Source organism: Nyctibius grandis, chromosome 1, assembly GCF_013368605.1.
Source record: "Nyctibius grandis isolate bNycGra1 chromosome 1, bNycGra1.pri, whole genome shotgun sequence".
Taxonomy (NCBI): domain Eukaryota; kingdom Metazoa; phylum Chordata; class Aves; order Nyctibiiformes; family Nyctibiidae; genus Nyctibius; species Nyctibius grandis.
The window spans coordinates 71,871,114-71,896,205 of NC_090658.1; the positions used below are offsets into that span (position 1 = coordinate 71,871,114).

Genomic DNA, 25,092 nt, shown 5'->3' on the forward strand with positions numbered 1-25,092 from the left:
AGACAAGTTAGCCCTGAGGCCACACACAGCTTGTCAGTGAGAAAATCAAAATTAGCCTCTGGATTTCAGTCCTTTTCTCAGGCTATTTGATAACTACGAAAAGTTTTAAGACGTAAACCGTTTCAAAAGGCAGAATTAACAAGATCTGTATGCTTGAAGATTAATATACGTGAAACTGATAATGTATGAGAAATAACACACAGAAGCCAGCGGGTAAAATCATAACGACTTCACGAGTGTGATGGCCAGAAGCTAACAGCAGTCTCCAGTTGGCAAAAAGTTTAGCGAAGTCACACTACAGGCAAGAGGGAGACAGCTACTTCTCATGGTAATTCATGAGTTGCTACTAGAGGTGCTAGTTGTGCCGACTGCAAAAGGGGCCTAGATGAATAAATCAGATTAGGTGACTCATTTTGGTGGCTTAAAGGCATGTGAGGTATTTCCTAGCCTTCAGTTAGACTGCTGTTTAAACATTGAGTTAGGATGTTTCTATAGACTTTATTTGCAACAAGCAAATTTGCAAAATGAAAAGATATCTTCTTTTTCTGAGTTTCAGTGTTGACGAGGAAGCAGATAGTAAGGAAAGGGTAAGGAGGGTACAAGAATTTTGGCAATGACTTTTTGAAGGAATCAAAAGTAGGAAAGAGAAGGAATCAGAAGTATCAGGTAAAGTCAACAGCCTAATTACCTGGAGAGACAAAAAAATCAGAAAACCCAGGACTGCCTGTAGAAGAGTAAGTCTTTTGGGGGAACAGAAGCTCCAAATTCTCACTGAAATTTCTTAAAACTTGGATTCCCCTGTGTCTGTGGGCCTGGACAACTGAGCTAGTTAGTTTGGCTGCAGACTGGGTGCTTTCTTGTAGCCTATGGAGGTAAGCAAGCATGAGGCCAAATTTGTTAGCTTAAGTTTTGGGCTTAAAAATTTGTGGGCGGTGTTACTCACAGACGGTACAGTACCAATGCATGTTCAGTTGGTACAGAGAAACTCTAACATATTGCTACCTTAGGTAGTCCCTTAGAAAGCCAGCTACCTATGGACATTAGGAAGCCTTAAAAACCTATAAACCAGAGGTTTAAACTAATGCATTGTGTTGCTAGTCCATGACAGGCTAAAAGTGCGTGTATGCAGTTAACTCATGTTTACTTGTGTGCAAACAACTGGACTGTAGAAATAAGAAATACATATAAAAGCCTAGTAGCATTTTCAAGTTATTGGGGAGATCAGTTCCCACTGATTTAAAAATGAAATCTGTGCAACTATTTAGATCCTCAAAAGTCCCAATCTACACCTCCAGGTACTTAATCCTTGAAAAAAATCTAGTCTATAAGTATTTTGAGCACCTCTACCCATTGCTTACAATGTAAACACTGAGCAAGAAGCAGATTCATGCTGCTTTTACTGCTCTGCTCTGGAAAGCAGAAACTGGTTTAGTTTAAAACACGTTTCGTAATGCAGGTCTGGCTTCAGTCCAGGACACACTGAGGACAAAGAAATCAGAGTTACCCTTTCTGAGGCAGGTCAGCTGCTTACAGAAATGGAGAAGCTTTGCTTTTCTTTCTGATGTGGATATTCCCTGGTTTCTGCTCTGTTTAAGATTGAACTAGTGGACAGTGTTCATTTTACCAGCTTAAACCATATTTAAAGTAGTAGAGAGTGGATTACTTTAAATCAAAATGATTGAAAAACATTTTAAATCAAAAATTTTAATCATTATTTAAATAAGCAAACAAGAAACCTTGACTTCAAAACCGGAATTTTAATATTTTTTCTGTATGTCTTCTATCACTCTCTTTGCCAAAAGTATGGAAAAGAGGCACTGATTCCTGTTGGCTGATTACTAATATGGTGACTGAATACAGCCTTTCTCACTAATTTTGTGCCTTTTACTCTTAGAGAGAAAGATAACCTAAATATCTGTCTATTAAACAATTCTATAGTTCAGGAGCCATTTATCCAGATTCTTAGTCTTTACATGGAGTTTTTTTATGATAGAGAATGGTAAATGGTGTATATCTTTTTTACTAGATAACGATTTCATTTTTACTTGTGATTTCTGTCAAGCTTCATTAAGATAGAAATTGGAATTCACTTAAAATGGTACAAACTCAGCATTTTAAAATTGTTTATTTGTGTGCTGTAAATATACTGGATATATAAGAAAAGTCAATTTTAAATAGAACCTGGTTTGATAAGCTAAGTGATTTATTAAGCAAATATAATACCATTTGTAATTTAGTTTCTAGCCACTGCATCCTACAAGAATATATAACTGATATAGTTCATTTTCTTTCATGTAATGGTTATTCAAAAGTTAGAGAAAGAAAACATATTTTCTACTTTTTTAAAAAAATCCTAATTACTTCTTGACATAGAATAAGGTAATAATTGAGTTCAAATAGTAAAATAAATTGAAATTAAGAACATATTCTTTGCATTTGCAAACAGGTTATATTCTCAAAAAAAAGCTAGCTTAATTTGACTCCGTCTGCTTAGACACTGATTTCCAACAGCTCAGTTACTGTTTTAACTTTCTTCACAACTGTAATGGCTTCATCATAGCTTTTTGTTTAAATAAAAGTGATTTCTATAGATAGTAGTGTAAAAGTGTATAGTAGTGTAAAAGTGTGGTCCTTAGCACAGGTTTTCTTAATTTCATATTTAATTTTTAAAAGGTGTATTTTTAAAAGCATTTAAAGAAATCTTCAGTTTGTGATTCAAAAAGCACCAACAATTATACTACTTGTCTTCCCCCACTGCAGCATCATTTGAGTGGGGCTTAAAAAAGAGAATTATTAAAGGTTAATATTGAAATGTCCTCTGTAGTTGCAGATGTATAGATAGGTGTAAAACAGCAACAGTGTTTTTTTCTACAGTGCTTTCACACTAATTTAAAACCAATTCAAAGGTATGGTCAAAGAGAACTCTACAGACATGTGCAGGCTTAATATCCTTACCACTTTACATTGGTAGATCAGACTGGTACCAAGGAACATGAAGTAGGTAAGCAGATCTGAACTGTAAAGTCACTTCATCTAAAGACTTAAAGCTATGGACAACTAGCTATACTTCTTGTCCATATGATCCCACTGTCATGTTCTCTTGTCAGCTTTAAACATTTCTACTGGAAATTATGTTTATTTCATATTTCAGTCTTAGTCCCGTGTCTTAATATAAATCTTGCTTTGGTGCATTGGAACACGACCATTCAGACTTTAGATCCCTGAGTGGGAATGTGTTTAAGCAGTAGCTGGTTAAAAGGGACCAGCAAGATTTAGCTTCTAGTTTTATTCCCAATATGTGCCTACAGCACTGTTGATTTATGTAAGTAAGTCTATTTCAGGAATTACGAAGCAAGTACATGGCTACCAAATATTTGACTAATGGTGGAGATAGCGACACCGATAGGTAGCAGCAGGGATACCAGATGACACTGCCAACACATCTTGTCCTGTCCCACATTCTGTCCTTTTCTTCATAGTCTCTGATACTTTTTTTTGCTCTGTAATAGTTTTCCTTTTTCTCTTTCTCTTCTCCTCCCTGTTCCAAGATCTGGTAGATAATACTGCAGGTAATATGCAGGAGATGTAACTCTGGTCCCTTCTCTAAGTGCAAAACATAATCAGAAGAACATGGCAAAGCACACAGTAGCAACTACATTATTCTTCAGACTCAATAGATTTTGAGGAAAAGAGCTGAGCTAACAAAACAGATCATGTAATGTACAGGAGGCTAAATAAAAAAGCTGTAGAAGATACTATTTTTTTTTCATCCCAAACTGTCTCATGCTAAAACTCACCTATGTTACAATTTCAGTCAAATCAGTTCAGTTGCTCAAAATCATGGTCAGTGCTGGGTTTTGCCCTTAGAAATCAGAATGAAAAAGCTGTGGCTTTAAGTCCTGAATAAGCCTCACTTGAGTCCTGTGGATGATTTGGACTTTTTTTAGAATAAGTCCTACAGCACAGTATGAACTTGTCTCTGGCATAAAAGTTCTGCTTGGTGCCATGTGAAGGCATTTACCATAAGAAAGCAAAATATAAAATGCCAGGCACAGAAAAACATTCTCACTGGAGAAGTCTCCTCTTTCTATCTTCAAAGACAGTTTTAAAAAACCCTTTACAAATATGTAATGAGTAAAGACCTGCTACTCCCTGTACATGCTTATGTTCTCACAACTTCAGAAGTATCTCTGTACCTTTGCCTGGAGTCAAATTGTCAAAGGCACAATGAATCTAAGCCTTTTTAGCCTCCTTTGGTATGTAAATGAATTCAATTTTTTCCTATATTCCATTATGTAGATTTAAGTTGTGGTTCTCTATGCATGTCAGAAAGGCTAAATTTTGTTTCAGTCTTCGCTAAGAGGTTATTCACAGTTGACACAATTACCATAAATATAGTTTTCTGGTAACTATTTTACTGTTTTTAGAGGCATAATTTAATACATCTATTCAAATGTTAAGATCCTCATTTTGCTTTGACCTTTTCCTCCTATAACAGGTAAGACCTTAATTTTGGCTTCAGGTCTACCTATGTAACTCCTACTGAAGTCAACTGAATTGGTACATGAGCATATATGCTGTAGGATACAACTTAACACCCCAAGAAGGCCATATCATGTGTATACGATACAGTTCAGGCTATATAAGTTTCATAGTTTTATAATCCCAATATTTAAACTGTAATTGTAACATGAATTTAGTATAGTCTCAATTGCTTTTCTTTTTTTAAGGGAAAACTTCAAGACCTCTTCTCCCTAGAGATTTTGTTGCATCACCATTCATGATAAGATTAAAAAATGTGACCATTTCACAAGGAGTTATCCAAAGTTAGACTCACCCCTTTAAATATTTACTGTTGGCTTGGTTTGGTATGTTTTTTTACCAGGAGTATTATTATAACACTAATTGTAGCAAAAGATCTGTAATAGATGTTGAATGTGACCCCTGCCTGCCTGGGACAGCTACATGAATAGATGGCTGACTACATCCTATCCTTGGAGCAGAACCACTACATACTCTGCTCTTAATTTCTGTCACAACCTGTAAAGTCAATGAAGATGTTATTTTGGTAGTAGAGAGTGAATTCTGAGGATACAAGATTTTCTTGTGCTTCAAAAAAGGAAGAGCTGAAAAAGCTTTTTTTCTTTTTGTTTTTTTTTAATCTGTAAATATATTTGATAAAGTTATCACTTTAGTAAAAGGCATGTCAACTCAGAATTAATACAAGCATTTTTTTTCACAGCAAGGGTAGCTTGCTGTTATCAGACGCCAAAGCAGAATTAATCCATGTGAGATACATTTATCCTAAAATGCATTTCTTGTTCTAGACATCATAATTTTGTATTGATTACATAAAAGCCACCTGAAATGCTCTGGAGAATGTAGTGTTCTACTCTGCTGTTAGTAAACCAGATGAAGTGACAAATTTCCAGATCAGTAGCAGCCAAAATTCGTCTTTCCCAACCTACTGTCTCTCTTCCTTCCCCTTCCAGAAATAAGTGCTGCAGGGCCCACTGCCCAGAGACACGCCTCCATGCCCATTCCCTTCATTTATCACAAGCAAGAAATCCATAGATTTTGTAATACAGCTTTATTATATTTTCCCTGTGAGTTGCTATTGAACCAGAGGTTTCCAGTACTTTGTTGTTGTTTTCTTTTAGTGATTTATACGGAGCTCATGCAAGAAAGATCACATGGGAAACTTCACTAGGTGGCTGTCATTCTGGAAAGAGGGGAACTTAGTAACTTTGGAAATCATGGAGAAAACAGCTACAAGTATGTGAGAACGCAATTTCAGGAGAGCCTTTTTGCTTTGCAAGGTTAGCTACAAACATTGATGAGGCTTCAGCACACAAAATCAAAATTAAATGTGAATTAAATGTGCATATGCAGATATTAGTGCATTGGGGTGGGGGGGCAATGTGCAATTTTGACTGAGTTAATGAATTAAGATAATTTCAACTATACAGGCAAAACAATGATGAGGGCTAGGTTTTTGTCTTAAAAACTAATTAGCAGGAAGTTTCTTTTAAGAATGTATTTCCCATAATTTCATTTGTCACCCAGTATAGGCTAATGCATTTCACACTGTGAAGTGCTAAAGGCAGTTTCACAGAAGAGACACAAATGACTAAGTTCTACAACGTGGTTGCTATCCACTCTTCAGTGTGTAATGCTAAGCGTAGAAAAACAGAAATACTACTGCATCTGCAGAGGCTGCCAGAGCTATAAAGTGGAACTGGGTCTATTTTTTTTTCTTTATTTACTGTGGTAGTGCCTAGAGGTCAGGACTGCATTGGACTAATCACTTCATGTAGCAAGAAACAGTCTCTACGCTAGAATCTTACAATAATTTTAACTTGTAAAAAATTCTTTGATTTCCTTAATATTTTAGAGAAAAAATTCCTCTTGGTAATAATTTTAAGCTTTAATGTTCTAGTAAAGTAAATATTAAACTATACAACTCTCTAAAAGTTAACATTGAAATTCTTGAGAATATATTTAATGCTTACCTGTGCTATTTAGGTATATAAATCATGCGATATGTTTTCTGCTTGCTGACGGGTTTTTTTTTACATGAGTAACCCAAACAAGAAAAAAGAGATTACTCCACTCTCCACGCTGCTGAAGATGGCCAGATCTGGTGGGTTTCAGGACCTACAAGCTTCCTCACTGGCCCCCACCAGAGCCATTTGCAGTGGGATGGCTCTCCTTCCAGTGCTAGATGGCTGTGGTGGTCCCACGTCCCCAGGTGCAGGGAGGAGGGCAGCTGAGCCCATGCTCCACACAGGCACACACCTCTCCAACCCACCTCCATTCCTTCCTTTCCTCACCTTTTGTCCTCTAATCATCCTGTCTATTAAATTCTTAGATCTGCTGTCTCAAATCACTGCTACTCCAAGTAGGACAATCAGCAATAACACTTCTCAGTTCTTGGACTTACAGTGATTTTGAGTCTATTCTCGTGTCTCAGAAATCTTCATGTTCTGAAAGAATTTTTTACCATAGCAGAAATAAATAAATGTTCATCTTTAATGAGTTTTAACTATAAGGCTTCAGACCCTGTAATATAGGTGCCTAACCTTAAAACTAGACAGGTATCTTTGAAGGCCTAAGGCCCAAGATTTCTTTCATAATGCGACCTTTCCTTATGGAAATATTATCTAACATTTCAGCTACTTCATGTTCATTCTTCTCTCTATGGCCCTGAGCAACATTGTTGAAAGCAACATAAGGATTATTTACAAACATCATCAAGTTGTAACCATTGATTCCCTGTATCTGCAGACTTAACCACTTTCCCCTTTATTCTTTCATTGAGCTGTTTACATTTTCTTCACATTTCTCAAATGCAAACACAATTTTAGCTTCCAGATGTTCCTTCTTTCCTTGAAAATGCCCAGGTAGACAGATATGGATTGTATCTTCTCTTGAAAATAGATGTACCTCAGTTGCATTGGAGAAATTCCAGTGTCAACAGTATCCCACTGGAGGAGGCAGCTGTCTTCCAGGTGAAATTATTTAACTAGAAACAAAATACACCTTATAATGCTATTATGTATCTGTTTTCTAGCCCAGCGATCTCATTTTCAGCCAATTCCACCTCTCCCTCTTTTTCTATGTTTATGTGAATAAGCAGGAAGGGGGAACCTTTCTTCTTGTTCTGTAGGATGTCTGCAAAAATTGTGCAGAAATCTGAATTCCTGGTTGTGTAGGCACACAGGACATAACAAATGGTTATGATTAATATTAGGTCCTTGTGTTAAGAATTAGAAAGGAATGGTGAAATAATGCTTGTATTAGTAAGTCCCTAGAAAATTCCCTAGACCTTCTTCCCATCCTGCACTACTCATTTTCTCAGATATGTGGTGAACAGCCTGTAGTTGACTATGTAATATGGAAATTAATCTCTAATCTGAAAAAAAACCCAATCAACCAACCAAAAAACCACAGATATTTTTCTTTTTTTTTGCACAAGAACATGTATCAAAACAAATAAAAATGTGTAAAGTGTGCTTAAAAAAATGGAGTGTTTTCAAAAGCCTGTGAAGGCCTGGTTGTACACTTTGTTCCTATTTCTCCTCTCAGTTCTTATCTTTGAATGTAAGCAATACCAAAGGTATGTACATTCTCTTTTAGAGTGTGTTTTATTTAAGTAAATAGAAATTAAACATGAAACACAATATTAATGCACTTTAAAATAGAATACTCTGTATATTCTGTAGACAGAGAAATAGAGGTGTTAAAATCTTCAGGCTTAGTGCATTTCATGATGAACTGCACCCTGTCTTAAAGCCTGTGATTTTGCAGAATCACATTGTGAACTTCAGAAACTTCATCGTACTTTTGAAAGTATATTTTATTATAGTAGTTGCCTCAATAGTTTCCTCACTAAAACAACTTTTGTCAGCTGTCCCTAAGGAATATGCAAGTGAAAACAACCTTCCCACAGATTCACTGGTTCAAGTTAGTGTGAATGAAAACTCAGCTAATGTGTTCATGCTTTTACAGGATACATTCTCTACACTCATATTCTTGAAGATGTCATTCCACCTTTTTCTCTATCTCAGTCCTAGTTTCATTCCACTTTTTGCATTTACTGTAAACTCTTTTACATTTGTGGACTCATTGAATATGTCAAGTCCAATACCTTTGAAATCACTATTGTTTCTGTTACAACTAACACAGTCCTTATCTTTAAGTTTTTGTTGAGAATTATTTCACTTTGTCTAATTGAATAATTCTAAGTCTTCAAAAAGTAGACGCACTTACTTAGATCTTTAATGAATGTTGCCTACATGAAGTTTGCTAAATCTCTGAATTTGGTTTTGGAAAAGATTCTGTTGTTTTCAACTACAGTCAGGACTTCATATCTGTGTTGGCTTTCAATCTTTCCCCTTCTTTTATGCCTTTCATTCTTTTAATTGGAAGAATCAAACTTTTCTGATACATTAAATATAGAAATATTATGTTTTATTCTCACAGTGATTAGAGAGAATATTTTCAATGGTTTTGAATAAAAACAGAACTACAGTAGTGTCTCATCAGCTGAAAAAGAAGAGCACATGTTCTATGTGAAAGAGCATATATTTTTAGTCCTTTATTACTAGTTAGTAAGTTGCTGATTTACTTTTGGTTGCAGAAACATTTCTTTCATTTTGTTTTTCCAACTTGCTTAGATACTAGGGCAATGAAGGTGGAAGATAAGGAAATAATAAATTATTTTATTTTTCATTGATTTTATAACCAGCATTTCATGAACACTTTTTTGGCCATAGATATGAATAATGTGAATTTCCCAACACACAGACTATTAATTTTCTACAGATCTCTTGTACAAATACCATTTTCATGGTTTGTGATCTTCCAAAGGTATCATCTGAATTTGTTCTGTATAGAAGTTACGTGCCCAAATTTCCACTACGTGAGTCTGCAAGTGCTTCAGCACTCTAACTCTTTTTAATCTACACTTATTTCTGCAGAGGAGCAACTCCTGACTAAAGGTGGTGTGAACTGAAGTATCAGCTGGGACAGAATTACACTGCACATGATACAAATCCTGAAAATATTTTTCCAAGACAAGTAGATCTTACACTTTCTTATACTAGCAGACTTGTTAACAACATTTTCAGCACTTGATCACAGGAACGATGACTTTAACAAGCCTCTGATGTTTAATGGTCTTCAAGTCCATTTGTGTAGTGGTTTGCTAGGGAATAGCACCCTCTGAGGAATGAATACCCAAGAGACTCTGTCAGGTTGTAGTCCACCAGGTCTGAGCATTTCTGGAAATGGAGGGAATAAAATTGAATGTGCACCTGACCATTTGGTGACAAGGAAATCTTTCCAGCTCTCTCCCACAACAGATATCTCATGAATGTCCCTTAAAAGCTAACAATACCACTCTTTCCCTGATCAGCATGATGAACAGGAATGAACTGTTGATCTGGACATGGAAATAGGTTCAGCTGTAAATAAGATCGATGTCTTATTTAAGTCTTATTTACCTGTTTAGGTGGTGTGAAACTTTTGTTGCAGTTCCCAGTGATGGAAGAGCCCTAAAGGCACTTTAGCTTTTCTCCGCTTATATGTCAAAAGTAGCCTTCCTGTGAAGGTCCTGGGGAATGCACGGGATGCTGTGCAGTACGTAGGTAGAGTTCTTTAAGAACATCATCCTATACAGTTTCTTTCACGCTTCCTATGTGGCACCTGGCCTAAGGTTTAAATAAAGCACTACCTTTAATAAAAAGCCAAGAAAAGTTATAGCAAGTGTAGTACAATGTCTTATGGCCTACTTCTATTTCATATTGTGAATGTTATTCATTATTAGTCATTCAATTATTTTAGATAGGCTTTGTGTCTATTCTTGTTTTCCATTATAATACTTTAATAGCATTCTGAATGTGTTGTACTTTTTTGGGGATGAATTGTGTTAGCGAGAGAAAGATTATCAGTTATGCAACCATAAGTATATAGTCAATGTAAGCTGTAAGGCTGAAATATCAACTGTAATGTAAATGTTCATCTAATAAATGTGAAAATATGCATTTTTTATTTATTAGCACATATCTAATTACAGCTGAAGCTGCACTCTACTGATATAATAGAAAAGGAAATTAATAAGGAAAGGTTAGATGATGAATATGCCTTTGACCAGAATATAACAGCCAGCAAAATCTTGCAAAGATGTATACAGAATAAGTAAGTAGCTCTTGAAAGCTTTCTTAAAAATTTAGAAAGGACTATCAACTTCTACATCTGCAGAGGACATCTCTATCTCTTTTCATTATACTAACAGAGTCATGAGATGAGACTGCTGTATTAATACTAAAGAAACCTCAGAGAATGGCTTGAAAGTTTCCTGAAATGAGAAAGTAGCAGCAGCTTTGGTATTCTTAAAATCCAAGATGGAAAGATTTGAAGAAACTTTATACACATGTTGAATGTGTATAAATGGCTTGAAAAGATGGGCAAAGAAGATGAACAACTACAATCAGAGGAAGCCTGTGATATATTTAGCTTAACCATTACACAATGTAGAGGAGCAATGAGCCAGAATTTAGAACAGGAGAAGTGGGTTCAGCTCTGTCTCCTGCCAGACTTCCAATATGACCTTCGCTCTTCAATTAATTGCCCTATTGCTTCCTTTCTTTCAAATGAAAATAGTATGGCCTTACCTCAGAGTGTGAGCTGGAGGGAAGACAAATATTAGAAGACTAGGGTTATATAAATCCAGATCTGAAGATCTATAAAAATACCCAGAACAGAATTGCATATTTTGAATATGACCTGTGACTATGTGAAGGTTTAGTAAATAGGAAAACACTGTGTTTATATGGACAAGTTTGAGCATCAACAGAAGATTTGTGAATACAACACAGGCATTTTGTAAAACAATACCAGGCTGAAAAATGTCCTTTTAGCTGCTGTCTCTATTCCATTGATATGGAACAAAATGGTTTTTCTATTGGATGAAAGAGAATGGGATGAAATCAGGACAAATATGCATAAATATACTTTTCAGGCACCATGGTTGAACTTCAGGCATAGGTATGCAACTTTGCTCTCTTTTTCCTATCACCATGAGAGTCAGGGAGAGAAGCACAAAAAAACTAAGGTTGGGGCAAGACGCCAGGAGCGTTATAGAGGTCCTACAAGTGTCTGATGTGCATGCAAGGTGCTCAGACTGGATGGAAACTTTGCAGCACCTGCTGTTACTGTGGGCTAGGAGTACTGGAGCTCCTGCTGTATGGATCTTCTATTACAGAGAATGTGGGGAGCTGTTACAGCTTGTGAATGAGAGCTGAATGGTTTTGAAATGACTTTGTGCATGTTTACAGCAGATACTAAATATTATTTGATTTAGAATCTATGGGAGGAAATAAGGAAACTATCATTCCAAGCAGGCCAAAACTTTTCCCTGGTGTAGTTCAGTTTCTGTTCCAGTTAACAATAACAACATGGAGGGGCCACCTCGAAATGGAGGCTTTTTTTAACTCAGAATAAAATCTTTTAAACTACACTGAGGCAAGACTTTAACATTATGAATGCCATTTGGACTGATTATGCCATTAAAAAAGTGGAAAGGTTTTTCTTCTGTTCTAAGAGGTATCACTGAGATTTGAGGACTGCTCTGCTGAAGTCTACGTAGACGTTAATTTGTCTTTCATGACCGGATAAGGTGGAACCCTATTTTGTCTCAGGGTATGATGTTTTAATGCAGACACAGGAATTGAGAGAGGCTACGAACTTCAGAAAGATTCGCATTCCAAAAATGTAAGTAAATGGATGCTTCATCCATGCATAGGGCAGAGAGGTGCCCAGAAAGTGCAACTCAGACATGTTTCACACTTCTGTTCCATTTCTGTGCTAGTGCTGATCAGAAAAATGTGACGAGAGTGAATTAAAATTAATTATAATTTTGCAAAATTCTATGCTTTGCACAATCATGTGTAGTTTGAATTTGTTTTCTAGAATTTAGAATTTTATATTGTTAAATATGTCTCTCAGCAGAGATTATTTTTATTTCATGTGTACTACAAACACATAGGCTTATCATGAATGCATTCTTCCTGTTTTGGGTATATGCTTAGAAGCTTAATGTAAGTAGGATAAAGAGATATTTTAGACATACTCTATATAGATAGATATTAAAAAGAAATTTTGTATTATCTGTCACTGAATAAGCTTAAAGGATTGTTAGCCTACAAGTAAATCTTTCATACGGATTATTTTCAAGATTAAGATATGACTTCTCTGAGTCACTTAATTAAACCATGGGTCAATATTATTTTTTCCTTTCTAAGGCCTGAATCCTATATCAAAATACCGTCCTCAGGTATTATAGCTTTTATATGGATAAATATTTCAATTTTCAAGGAGACAGGGAAAAATCCATTTTTACTTTTATTATTCAGAAGATTAATACTGAAAAAATAGATATATTCACAAAATTAGGATCTTGTTCTGTACTAGTGCTGGCAATTTTGTGCTTAGTGAAAAAAATTTTGCTTTAAAATTATGTCATTATTGCTTTATGTGGAAACCATTAATACAGAATTTTGTGGCATATATACTTGAAAAAGCATTCATTTGGGATTTGGATTTACTCTGTCAGGTGGGAAAATAAGTTAGCGTCTTTTGTAGGGAACAGGAAAATCTTGAGCTACGTTCATCAGTTGATAATTCTGCCAATTCTTTCACTGTAAACCACAAAACTTGTATAATGTCATTATTGCACACCAGAAAAGACTAAGCAAATAAAATATCCTGCCCATATAATAACACTAATATAAAACCCACAAAAAATTATTTACTTTAATAACCTTGCACTTCTTGGTATCTTCCATGCATATTCCCATGGCTATCACACAATTTACATGGCATTGCAAGCAAGATATGTAAGATTCTACCTGTACGTGAATATTATGTAGTGATCTTTTCTCATCAAACTTGAACTGACAAGTTGTTCACACATTCTAAAACTTGGCCAGGGTATAATCCTGAATAAAACAGATTAAGACATGGCTAAGTGATGGTAGCTGGTTCAGGAATGACTGTGAGTAAGGGAGGGTACAGTGACTTTTTCCTACTTGGTCAAAGATTTTGCTACTTAGAATGGGTCTCAATAGCCTCAAAAACATCTCATTTTCTCCAGATTACTTAATACTCATTCGAAACAAAGTTTTCTTCTAAGATGTGAGTATCTGGCATAGGCTTCTATTAAAGAAATCTTCGTAAGATAGACTTCCCAGCTCTTGAGAATCTCAGAACACGTTTTAGATGATAGATGTATTGTACCCTCAACAAAGATCAACTGTTCTCACTGTGACAGCATATCCTATGTATGTCAGCTGCCCATAGAGATCACATCTATTTCCAAATAAAGATCAGAGATGAATGATAATATTAATTTAGTCTATCAAGGTTAAACTTCAACTTCAGATTACCATTTTTGGAATAAGTATTGCAAAAAGAAAATAATAAAACACACCATTAACTTTTACCTAAACACTGAATTCTGTTCCTCAGTGTTAGTTCAAGAGCTGTGTCGTGCCCTAAAACTGAAGGGATATTTTCCAAAGGATTCTTTCAGACCAAAAAAGAACAAAAGAAAAAACAAACTAAAACCTTCAGAGGAACCATTTCTATCATGACTGCCACTGCTTCCTAAAATTCTTTTCTTATGAGAACACATACTGAATACAAATAGTATACCAGAAAGCATTTTGGGGGTATATTTTGATAGCCCCATGTTTCAAAGCAAGCTTCAGAAAACCTTGTTTCCCTAGTATTTTAGGTGCCTATGTAGTGGAGTTGCGTTTAGCTATTCTGTAAGTATGCAAATGGAGTACTCTCATATTTATTAGAAAATAACTCCCTGACAGAAGATAGACCGTGGTTCATCTGTTCATGTTTACTATAGCTAGCTATTGTATCTTGTGAGTATTCTTCAGTAGATCTCTTCCAGTGTTGTCTCTCACAGACTGTCTGTCCTGTAATACGGTCTCATAGTAAATTGTCATTTACAGATGAGATATATCAGTGACATAGATGACTGACTTGCCACAGGCACTTATTTTAGTTTTCCTCTTTTGTCAGACGAGGAATTTTGTCTCTCCACTTTTTAGCAAAACCTTTTATATATATATATATATATGTATTTATGTATATATTTACTGCATAACTCTGAGTATAGCAATTTCTGTATTCTTGTTCATTAAAAATTTTTTTTCTTCTGTCTCTGGTAAGACAACTGGGACCAAGTCTCTTCAATATGACTTATGCGTATATACATTCAAACTATGCATGTGGCAATCTACGTATTTGAGTGCTGTAATGGCTGGATAGCTCCATATGGAAGACTTCACAAACTTGTGATGCAAGACACTGCTTGCACCATAAGTTGCGGAAAGTATATTGAATTATTGCTAGAATTACTTTCTTTTTCAGAGTCTGTAGATATCAGTACATTAGGACATATAAAGTTGGTCATACCTCCACTGTCAGGTTAGCTTGGAATAAATTAAATCAAGCAAATCATCTTATTAACCATTCCTAGATACACTTATTGGAGAGATAATGGTAGTTCCACCAGAGGAAGCACAGATCTGGAATTGTCTTTACAGAGTTTCCTTAGACTGGTACACTTGTCCAGAGTGAAGACAGAGGTATTTGTAACCTACTGTTTATCCTAGTGACTTTCAATATTTATTATGAATATCATTATTTTACAGATGGGAACAGATTTTTTTCTTTTTTTCCATAACAAAAAAAAAAAAAGTCGATATTTTTCTCTAATCCCCTCTGAAGGTTTCAGGATGTGCAGAGTTGAGTTTCCAAAAACAAATAACAAGGGGAATGCATACAGTGCTCTTGCTTCAGAAGGTTTCATGCTATCTAAAGATAAATGGCAACCTTTTTCCTCCAGCCTTCATTTTGACATTTTGAAAGATAACATGTATTTCTCAGCTTATATCAACTCATGAGTATGTCTAAATATCCCTTTGACTTCTCTTTTTGAAATGTCAGATTTCTAAGATGAACAAGAAAGTAAAACTTCTTTTTACTGTTTTAGAGCATCAATTTATTTTGAAAGAAGAGAAGGTATTCCTACAAATCAATAAAAAAAATTCAGGTGTGGAACCAAACAGATAATGGATTTTTCAGGGTGCTGATAGTTTAGGATTGAGTGTTTGGAATTCCGTTACATTTTTATCTCATCTGCCTACTGAGAAGCTGGAAATGAAACACTGGATTTTTGAACAAATCTCATCATTTCTAAGAGAAAAGGTAAAAACCTATCATAAATGTTCAACTTCCAGATCATGCAAATGCAAAGTCTACTGCCTTTTGGAAAGGGAGCAGCTCAATGACCCTTTGCCATGCTTGGTCACTGGTTTAAACCACAGTAAATGACACTTTTCCTGTTCTTATCAACTGTACTTCCTGCAGTTTTGATTTTAGAGAAGTAGTTTATTCTGTGTTGGTTATTGTTAACCCCTATGGTCTGCTAAGTTCTCAAGAAATTACTACACAAAGTGATATAGCTGTAAGTAAAATGATCTATAAAATTTGCCAATAAAACCTGCTGTCTTTTAAACCTGGTCCTTAGGGCTTCCCTTACTTTTCTTTCTAAAGTCCTTTCATGTATGAATTATTGCAGAGAGATTCACAATACAGTCAGTCGTATAAGAGTATTTCAGCAGGCTCAACAACACAGAAGATCTATTAACTACTAACCACTAATCCCTTCTGTGTCTGTTGTACTTGAATTATCAGAATAATGTAAAAGCTCTTTGAAATACATACACACACAAGAAACAACCACACAGAGACAGAAGGTTAAAGGTCATATCAGCATAATGTTCTTTATAAGCAATTTTGGAATGAAGTAAAGGCATTTTTTATACTTCCTTGCAAAGGTATATGAGACAAATTTTCCTCCTCTTAATTTGAAATATCGACCAATGCTCTATTAGGCTATGAAATTCAAACATGTAAGGAAAGATGGAAATTCGGCTCCAGAGCACTGAAGTTCAACTTTTCAAGTGATTTAGGACTCATCTCATATAAATTTTCAGTGGGATGGAGCCTCCTAAATCCTGCAAACATCTGACGACCTAACTGGGCTCTCTGAAGTCAAAGGTTAGAAGTTTGTCAGCTGAGAGGGAGCTAACTTATTTTACTACTGATTGTATTTTAAAACACCATGCAATTGGGATCTGACTGCAACTGGTTTCCATTTCCCCTCCTTGAAGTTCTCAAATTGTTTCAAGATATCTGTATAAACAGGTAGCATTCCTCTTCTTCATATGTAATTTATCTAATACTACAGTTCATCCCTTGGCCTATTCCAAAACAAGTAATAGCTAGTATTAGTATTTCTTCAACAGGATCCAGTGGTGCATTCCCCAAAATGCAGATGTTGCCTATTAGGCTCACAAGCATCAAGGTTTTGGTTTTTTTTTTTTTTAGATGTGGGGAAGAAGTGTTTGGTAAGATTTTTGCTCCCACTCTTATCTACAGAGGAAATCTGTCTGGAGCAAACAGACCTTTTCTCAGTTATATATCCTTATTCCTTTTCAAAATCTTCTGAAGACCTTTTTTCTCAGTTGCTAGAGGAAATTGAATTTCCCTACTGTAGAAGACTCCTTTTGCTACTATCCTGTTCCACGTTCTGAGCTTTTCTAGTCAAACTATCCTTAATTGCTACTACTTGGATTTCTCCCCTTGATCAGGAGGGCTCCCATAGGGGTGAAATCCGGGTTGCGCTCAGGAGATTCTGACTCCTTGCGTAGGGCAATTGTTGAAATCCATCATTTGAATCTACATGGCAAGGAGTTAACCACACATGCCAACTTGTTAGATGAGATACAACCAATCTTTTATATACACAAAAGTATCTTTAAAGTAACCTTTGTAGCTCTCCTCAGAAAAAAAAAAATCGGGTAGATACATTCAAGTAATTGTAGCTAGATGGAAAATGTGAGGTTTGGAAGTATTTTGATTTGGTATTCTTGGAGTATGATAAACAACTGCTGTGCTTCAGCTGATTAATTATGTTTAAAAGTGATTTATACCAGATATATGATGCATTATATAAGAAAGAGCAAAATATAGTAAGAAACTTATTTAAAAGCCCTGGAGCTTAGTTTCTGAGTTTTCCATATTTCTTTTGTTGAGTGTCACTAGCACTTCACAGCAGGTTTTGAAAAATTGTTCCTTGTGGGAAAAAAATCTTTCCATACATTTTATATTTCTCCTTTTTATTATAAAGTGCATTTGCTTTAAAATAGTAGATTTGTTTCTGCTCCCTCCCATTTAGAATCATCATAATCCTCACAATAGATCGACATGGAAATGGTTGTAATATCACAGAATTACAACTGCAAGTACAGTATAAGTAGCAGGTTCTTAAAGCGAAAAGATCCTATTTCCATACAAGTAGCATTGCAAATAAAGAGCAATAGAGAAGCAATAACAGAAATAAAATATTGTTAAAAATGGATTTTTCTTTGACCTTGATATTTATTTGGTATTATTTGATGAAAATAAGGCCAGCAAGAACATGAGAACTGCCAGCATGTCAGAAGATTGGTAGGGCTGTCTTCCATCTTGTTTTCATCAGCAGCCACTGGCTGAGGAAAAAGTATAAGTTCAGGCATTAAGTGCTTAACCCCTGCCCTGTCAGAATACTTGCTCAGCATTTAAGGATATGAAATAAAGGAAATTCCTGAGTCAGAGATTATTTCTTTGTATTCAAAAGTCCTTCTTCCTTTCATGCAGTTGCCCAGTCCCTATTGTAATCTGGCTGTACATCACTGGAAAGTAGTTTTCTGTTCATAGAGTTATGGGTTTTCTAATTAGTATTAGTTAAACTATTTTCTTCAGAGATTCTTTAATTTGATTTTTTTTCCCACATAGCACATGGTAGTGTACTGTATCTTAAGAAACAGTTACTATTAGAATCCCAAAATACATATCACACCTTATAATACAGGATTAATAACTTCTAGTTTTTACCTCACAGTATTTAGTAGTAGTAGTAGTACTGCTATTAGTATTATTTACTGACACTGTATGAAGTACACATTTTCTTTGAACTAGATAATGAAATGGCTTGATAGGATGTATCTTTTATTCTACAAACTTCTTATTGAAATCTATGAGATCAGAAGATTGGTGTACATAATTTCATGGAAAATGAATGAAAAAGATTAATACAGTTTACTTCTTTAAATTATCAGATTCTCTCTATTGATCAAAAATAAAACCAATACAGTTATAATAACAGAAAAGGAAATTTAAAAAATACACAGAACCATATGTAATATAAGTGCCTTTTCTGAATTCAATCATTCAATTTTCATGCACCATCCTCTCCATATTCCATAATCTCTATTCTATTCCTTTTGTCATGTAGAATTAGTTGCTGCATAATCTATAACCCTATTTTTCACATTTCATAAAGAATATTACATTTTTATAACTATCAGTCACCAATAAATCTGCAAATGTTCCTTCACAAACAGTCCCAGTCACAGCTTTCTAAGCTTTAGTCTGCAGAAAGACTACCTTTTAATTTGAGAAGTTTGCCAATATATACATGATATGTGTTGAGAGGTTTTTCTCTTTGCACTTTATTTGCATAAACTGTAGAGCAACACTTCAGTGCTGTGTGCAATGAATTTAAAAGTCTGTAAATTCTGATATCAGTTGTGAAACTCCTTTTATATATTATTCCCTTTTGGTTATTCCAGTTGCATTCATTCATTCATACATACAAGGATGTAAAATGATACAAAATAAAAGAAATAGCTGAATGTCAGCCACCTCAAGAGAAGATTTATGCTACAGCTCTAAATAAACTAGCTTTTCTTAAAATTGTCACATTCTGCTGAACAGCTTTCAGAAGCTCCTTCATACTCAGAAGACCTACACTAGGTGCCTGCCAACCATTTCTGGGCTGAGCTGTAGATCACTGCCCTACTCACAGAGTCTGTTGCAGATAATGATGAGAGAGAGGAGGTTTCAAAGATGATAGGCTGAATTTGCCTATTTAAGTGGTCTTTCCCTGTTTCCATCTGCCTTTGTATCAATGTTAGGAAGAGTCTTGCCTCTTTATTACCATGTATGTCCAATAGAAAACATGATCCATATTAGTGGATCTAACTAGGTTCCTAACCTATTGAAGGTTACCAGGACTACAGATCCTCCATAGTAAGTGGTTTTAAATATACTGTAATCATGTGCTTTAGCAGCATTTCGAGGAGAGCAAAAGGTTTTGCCCAGCTGGCCTCCTCTTGCTCTTCCTCCTCTGAGCTGTTCTGCACTCTGTTACTTATAGTCCAGTATCTGCATCTCTTGGCTTCTGATGCTGGCCAGATAAGATGGTGGAGGCTCTTTGTTCAGGAGTACAGTGCGTTCTGAGGGTCTCTCTTCTCTCTGCTCAGCATTTTGTTCCCACATAAATGTATAAAGGAGGCAAAAAGCAGGAGTCTAGTGAAGAGTTTTCAACTCCCTATGCCTAGGGAAGTACTGGGAAATTGGTTATATGCTTATGATGAGGCAAAATGACTTCTGGACAGAAGTCATTAGATCACTTCAGGAAAGAAACTTGTTACTGATATTTTATTGCAAGATACTAAGTATTAACCACAGCAGAAATTCTGTCTTTTCCTTTCCATTTGTATAAGCCAAGTGTGCAGAAACCATAGCAGAGAGATGAAAAGAGGAGGATGCCACAGTCAGGCATAAGAACCACCTGAACAAGAGGAGTAGGTATAGTCTTCTCTTGTGGTAGAAAGCATTTTCCCTGCATAGGAAAAGAGTGATTATTGTAAGAGCTGCAGAGGTCTGTGGACTCGCTAAAGGGTGATGTGCTGGACCTGAACAAAATGCAGCAGATTGTCGTATATCCATTGCCCAGTCATTCACTGAAGGGTTCTAATCCCTTGTCCTCTTCTCTCTGCAGTACCCTCCTTACTGTAGGCTGAGACTCCTGCCTGCTTGATTGCAACAGTGGTGGATTGATAAGGTCACCAGGTTAAAGCCCAAGGCTTGAGCTGGTGCTTAACATGCAGTGTTGATTTATACAGTCATTCTTTCTCTTTTGTGCTCCTTTAATTAATATTTAAATATTCCAAGTGAAGTGGAATAGGTTGAACAGGAGCCATTAATGACCTGAATCCAGAATACTCTATAGCCTATTTATTGGAGTGTTCATCTGGGGAGTGGAACAGACAAGTCAAAACCTACCAGCTCTCTCATTTAGAGCAGACTGCGCTGAGGCTTCTCACATCCCAACTGCATTGCCCTAGCAACGATATTATTATTTAAAAGGGAACAACTTCTTTTTTTTTTTATGATATGACAAGCCTTCTGCTTTTAATATGCCCAGCCTTAAAAAGGCATTGCACATTAAATATTTTACTTGATTTTTTGTGCTATTGGCAGAATGAGGACTGTTATACATAAAATAATTATGAAATAACATAAATACAAAAAATTACTATTTACATTTGAATGAGTCTGAATGGAGTAGATGTATTTTTTGTTTTAGTTTGGTTTTTTTTGTTTTGTTTTTCTTCTGCAGTAGTGGAAGGTATAGCTGCTGAACTTTAAAATCAAGTGCCATCCTTAACCATGGACCCCTATGCTTATGCCTTAAGGAGAGCTCAAGTTAGAAACACAAAGAGTATTTGATCTAAGCTACCAGGACTACAAGCTCATTCTGGACTCTGAAAGTCTCATGGTGTTCTCCTCAAAGTTGTCACCAGTTGTCAAGATTTATTTATACTTACGAGACCTTATGGGTCTTCAGATTGTATCCTAAGTGACAACTCTGAAACCAGAGTAATAGCAAGAATCTCAGAGTTTTAGCTGTTTGGAATTCAGCAAATCAATCTGTTGATGTAAAGGTGACATTTGTGACCTGATGGGGTAGTTCTGTGTGCACGAGAAATTGTGATGTGGAGTCAGAGGTATATATCCTCAGAGTAATCTTTTTATAGACATTTATATATAACTTTTTAAAGTTCCCATCCTCATTGAAAATCAATAGCAATCACAACCCAAAGTGCCACGAGGTTCTAGCAGGCATGTGGTGGTGGATTAAAATTGGATGGCTGAAATTGTAACAGCCTTCAGCTGCACCCTCCACTTCTCTGAGGGATGTTACCTCCCCCAAAACAAGGACAACTGATCTGCTTATGAATCTCCTGATCCACTGCAGTGTTCATCTAAAGTAAACTGACTTGGATTCTGGTTGGCTGTAATACAGACAGTGAAATTTGTATTGAGACAGAAAATGTTTATTATATGGATGGCAAGGATGTCTGGAGAAGTTCAGGAATCTGATTTTAACCTGTTGCTGAATGACCCCTGTCAATTCTAAAAGTAAAATTCAACAGGCCCCACCAGGTGATTTCAAAGCAATAAAAATGCCTGTCTTTCTCATTCTCCCACTGGGCACCAGAAGCTCCACTGACCTCTTGGGCAGGAGGTCTGCTTAACTTTGGCAGTTTCTGAGAAAAAAGAGAATTGCTGCCGGCTGAACTGACGGAAATATTGCCCATGTGTAGGTCCCTCTTTCTCTACTGGTCTAGCTGTGTAAATAGCATCACTGCAGGTTTGTGGAGGAGGTTAGCACTGGCTCCTGGAGATGGACAAAAATGCACACCACGCCTGAGCACTGCAAAGCAAGGAACAGGCAGAGAAAAGCATCAGGATAGCACCATGAGTACTGCAATAACAGAATAATTGCAGGGGGGAGGGCAATCATCTTGGTGTTATTGCCTCTTCTTTTTGGAGTCATGAAGTTATGATGGGATCAATATACAATTCACCCCACATGAGATTATGTAGTAATAAACAATATCTTCCTCAGGAATCCTCAGATAAACTCCTCTAGCCAATTTTGTTTATATTAGTATCTAGGGACATAAAAATCTAATTTCTGTTTTCAGTAGTTTAGGACATCCTGTCTGGGATCTCCCAGGTGTATCTGTAACACCTGGGAGAAGCATCTATAAGCACCTGGGATAAGCATCTATAACAACACTGGAAACCTTTCCTGGCACCTGAATCATACTGCAAGCACATGCATGGGGAATCTTTAGCAGTATAACAGCATTTTTCTTAGCTTGACTTCCAGGCAAATTTGAGTCAATAGCTGTTCACTCTCACTTCAATGAATGTAACGGTGGTGATTTTATTGTATAACATCCTGAGTTTTTAAGGGGAAATCTGACTTGGCTACATCAGCAGCCAAAAGCATGCAATAGATAATCTTCTAGCATACTTGAGCTTTGTCTCTGCAGTGTTGCTCAGATTGATAAATTGTGGAAAACTATTTTTTTCACCAAATAAGGCACATCATAGCAGTCTGAATTTGAAAAGTTAGGTATACTAAGTAGGAAGGAACTATTTTTACACAGCAACAGACCTAGAGGTTGTTGAAAGCACTGACGTTAATTTAGGAGAGTTGGTATCATCGACCAGACCAAGAACATACGTAACATATCTTTGAGTATTTTAACAGTAGCATACAAGCAGATATTGTAAACTAAGCTAAGTGGAGATACTGTGCTCTTCTACTGTTTTTTGACTGTGGAGTTATGAATATTTTTACTTTTGTTATTGTGTATACTGGAAAAGACTACCAGCCAAGACTGTTTAGCTTATCACTTTCTTTTGTGAGGAAGAGCAATTTGAGAACTTTCAAATGTGGTCAGGTTTCAGTTACTATAGTTTTGGTTTCTGTCCAGAATTAACATTTCTTAATACTCCAGGAAGAAGTAGATTAAGTCACTACCATTAACTGTCCATTAAAGAGTTAATGTGTGTCAACTCTTTACTTAGCTAATGTAGGTACTCACCTTACTACCAGTTTTCTAGTACCAAACCTATGCTTTCTGGAATTGAGTCTGTTTTGACACTGTAACTCTTATTTCTTAGGGGTTTATTCCATTAAATCAAAGATACCACAAACAAAGGTATTTAAAAATCAGCTACACGTCTCTTCGCAACTTATAAGGATACTGGACGTGTAAATCATTTGTGTTTCTGTTAGATGAAATGGAGTATATACGTTCCTATTGCCATTGTTACGTGTCCTTGACAGCAGAATTACAGCCAAAACTCGAGTGGCACAGATACATTAGCTCAATTACCATCAATGGAAGTACACTTAATCACACCACCTGAGAATCTGGCCTACAGCCCATAACAAGACAGTCCTTTGGAGAGTAATAATATTTTATGCTTTCATCAATCACTCTCCTAGGTCTGTAGCTATTCATGGCAGACTAAAAAAATGTCATTTTATTATAATCAAAAAGGCTGGTCGTGGCTATTTCATCATGTTTTCTCCCAAATTATCTTTACTAAAAGTGTCCCTAGTTCAGGAAAAACTCCTTCCAGAAAGCACAAGAACCTGTCTTTAATAACACAATATTTACATTTATTTTAAATATTCTGATTACGGAGCGATTTCAAAACAACACTCATATTCTTGATTTTTAGGCTCCAAGTGTTACATTCTATTTCCTCTGCTTTGACTATTTGCCTAGGACGTATGACTACAACCACGACAATAATAGATGGTAAGAACGGATCCGTTCCATCATCATCCATGAAAGTGGGCAAGAAATCAGTTACGGAAGACCTCGTGACAACGTTCAGCTCACCAGCAGCATGGCTTCTTGTTGTTGCTCTGATTGTTACCTGGTCAGCAGTAGCTATTGTAATGTTTGACTTGGTGGATTACAGAGCCTTTGCAGGTAAAATTCAACATATTCTGTTTGACATCTTGTATATTAAAATTTAAAAATATATTAAGGAGTGTGTATTATGTAAATATGCACGTCTCTTACGTTTTTGTAGACAGCACAGTGTCTCTACTGAGTTTACCAAGAGAGGAAATATTATGAGAAATGTCACAACATATTAGTTTACACTTCATACATCTTTGTAATTTAAACCTCTCCATTTTGCAGCCCATCCTCATCCTGGAAAATTTGTATGTTGACGGTAATATGATATGTATATGAGCATGTATGGTCAGGTTTCTGTTTTGCAATTTCTATATAAAATTATTTAAAGAAAAATAAAATTAATTATTAATTCACTTTTTCTGAAATATATTTAAAAGTCTTTCATAGTTGCCTTGAGTATTCTGACATCTGCTTACACAGTTCAGTGACAAGAAAATGCAAAAAATCATGTCTAAACATGCTACCCCAATTTCGTCTTCAAAAAAACATAAGCACAGAGGACCAGATTCTTAATATCAGCTAAGTCACACCCTTGCCTTCAATAATGCAATAATTCTAGCCTAGTTTAAGACTTGCCAAATTGACTGAACACGATCAGGTTTTGGGGTACCTATTGGTTACTGAGGGCAAAGATGAAAATAAAGTGGGTGGTACAAGGACTGTGATTGTGGTCGAGGAACGGGCAGAGAGGAATGAGGAACAGAAATTACCTCACTGCTACTTGATTTTTATGCTTTGTATCTGGCAATCTTATATAATGAAAAATAAAATAAATTAACTACCTATGTTTGTAAAGGGTGCATAGAGTTCAGCA

The 25,092-nt window shown here is 35.9% G+C and overlaps 1 protein-coding gene across 21 annotated transcripts in view; it reads left to right on the forward strand.

The window, feature by feature from the left end:
* Positions 1-25,092, forward strand: part of TRDN (triadin) — a 254,540-nt gene that overhangs the window by 12,886 nt on the left and 216,562 nt on the right. For 15 of the 21 annotated variants that reach the window (XM_068416426.1, XM_068416449.1, XM_068416442.1 and 12 more), the window contains exon 2: positions 24,028-24,284. In XM_068416426.1, coding sequence (XP_068272527.1) covers positions 24,028-24,284 — 257 coding nt within the window. Of the gene's footprint in view, positions 1-5,660; positions 5,820-24,027; positions 24,285-25,092 lie in introns of all 21 variants that reach the window. The other 6 variants (XM_068416562.1, XM_068416535.1, XM_068416544.1 and 3 more) reach the window with 3 other exon arrangements.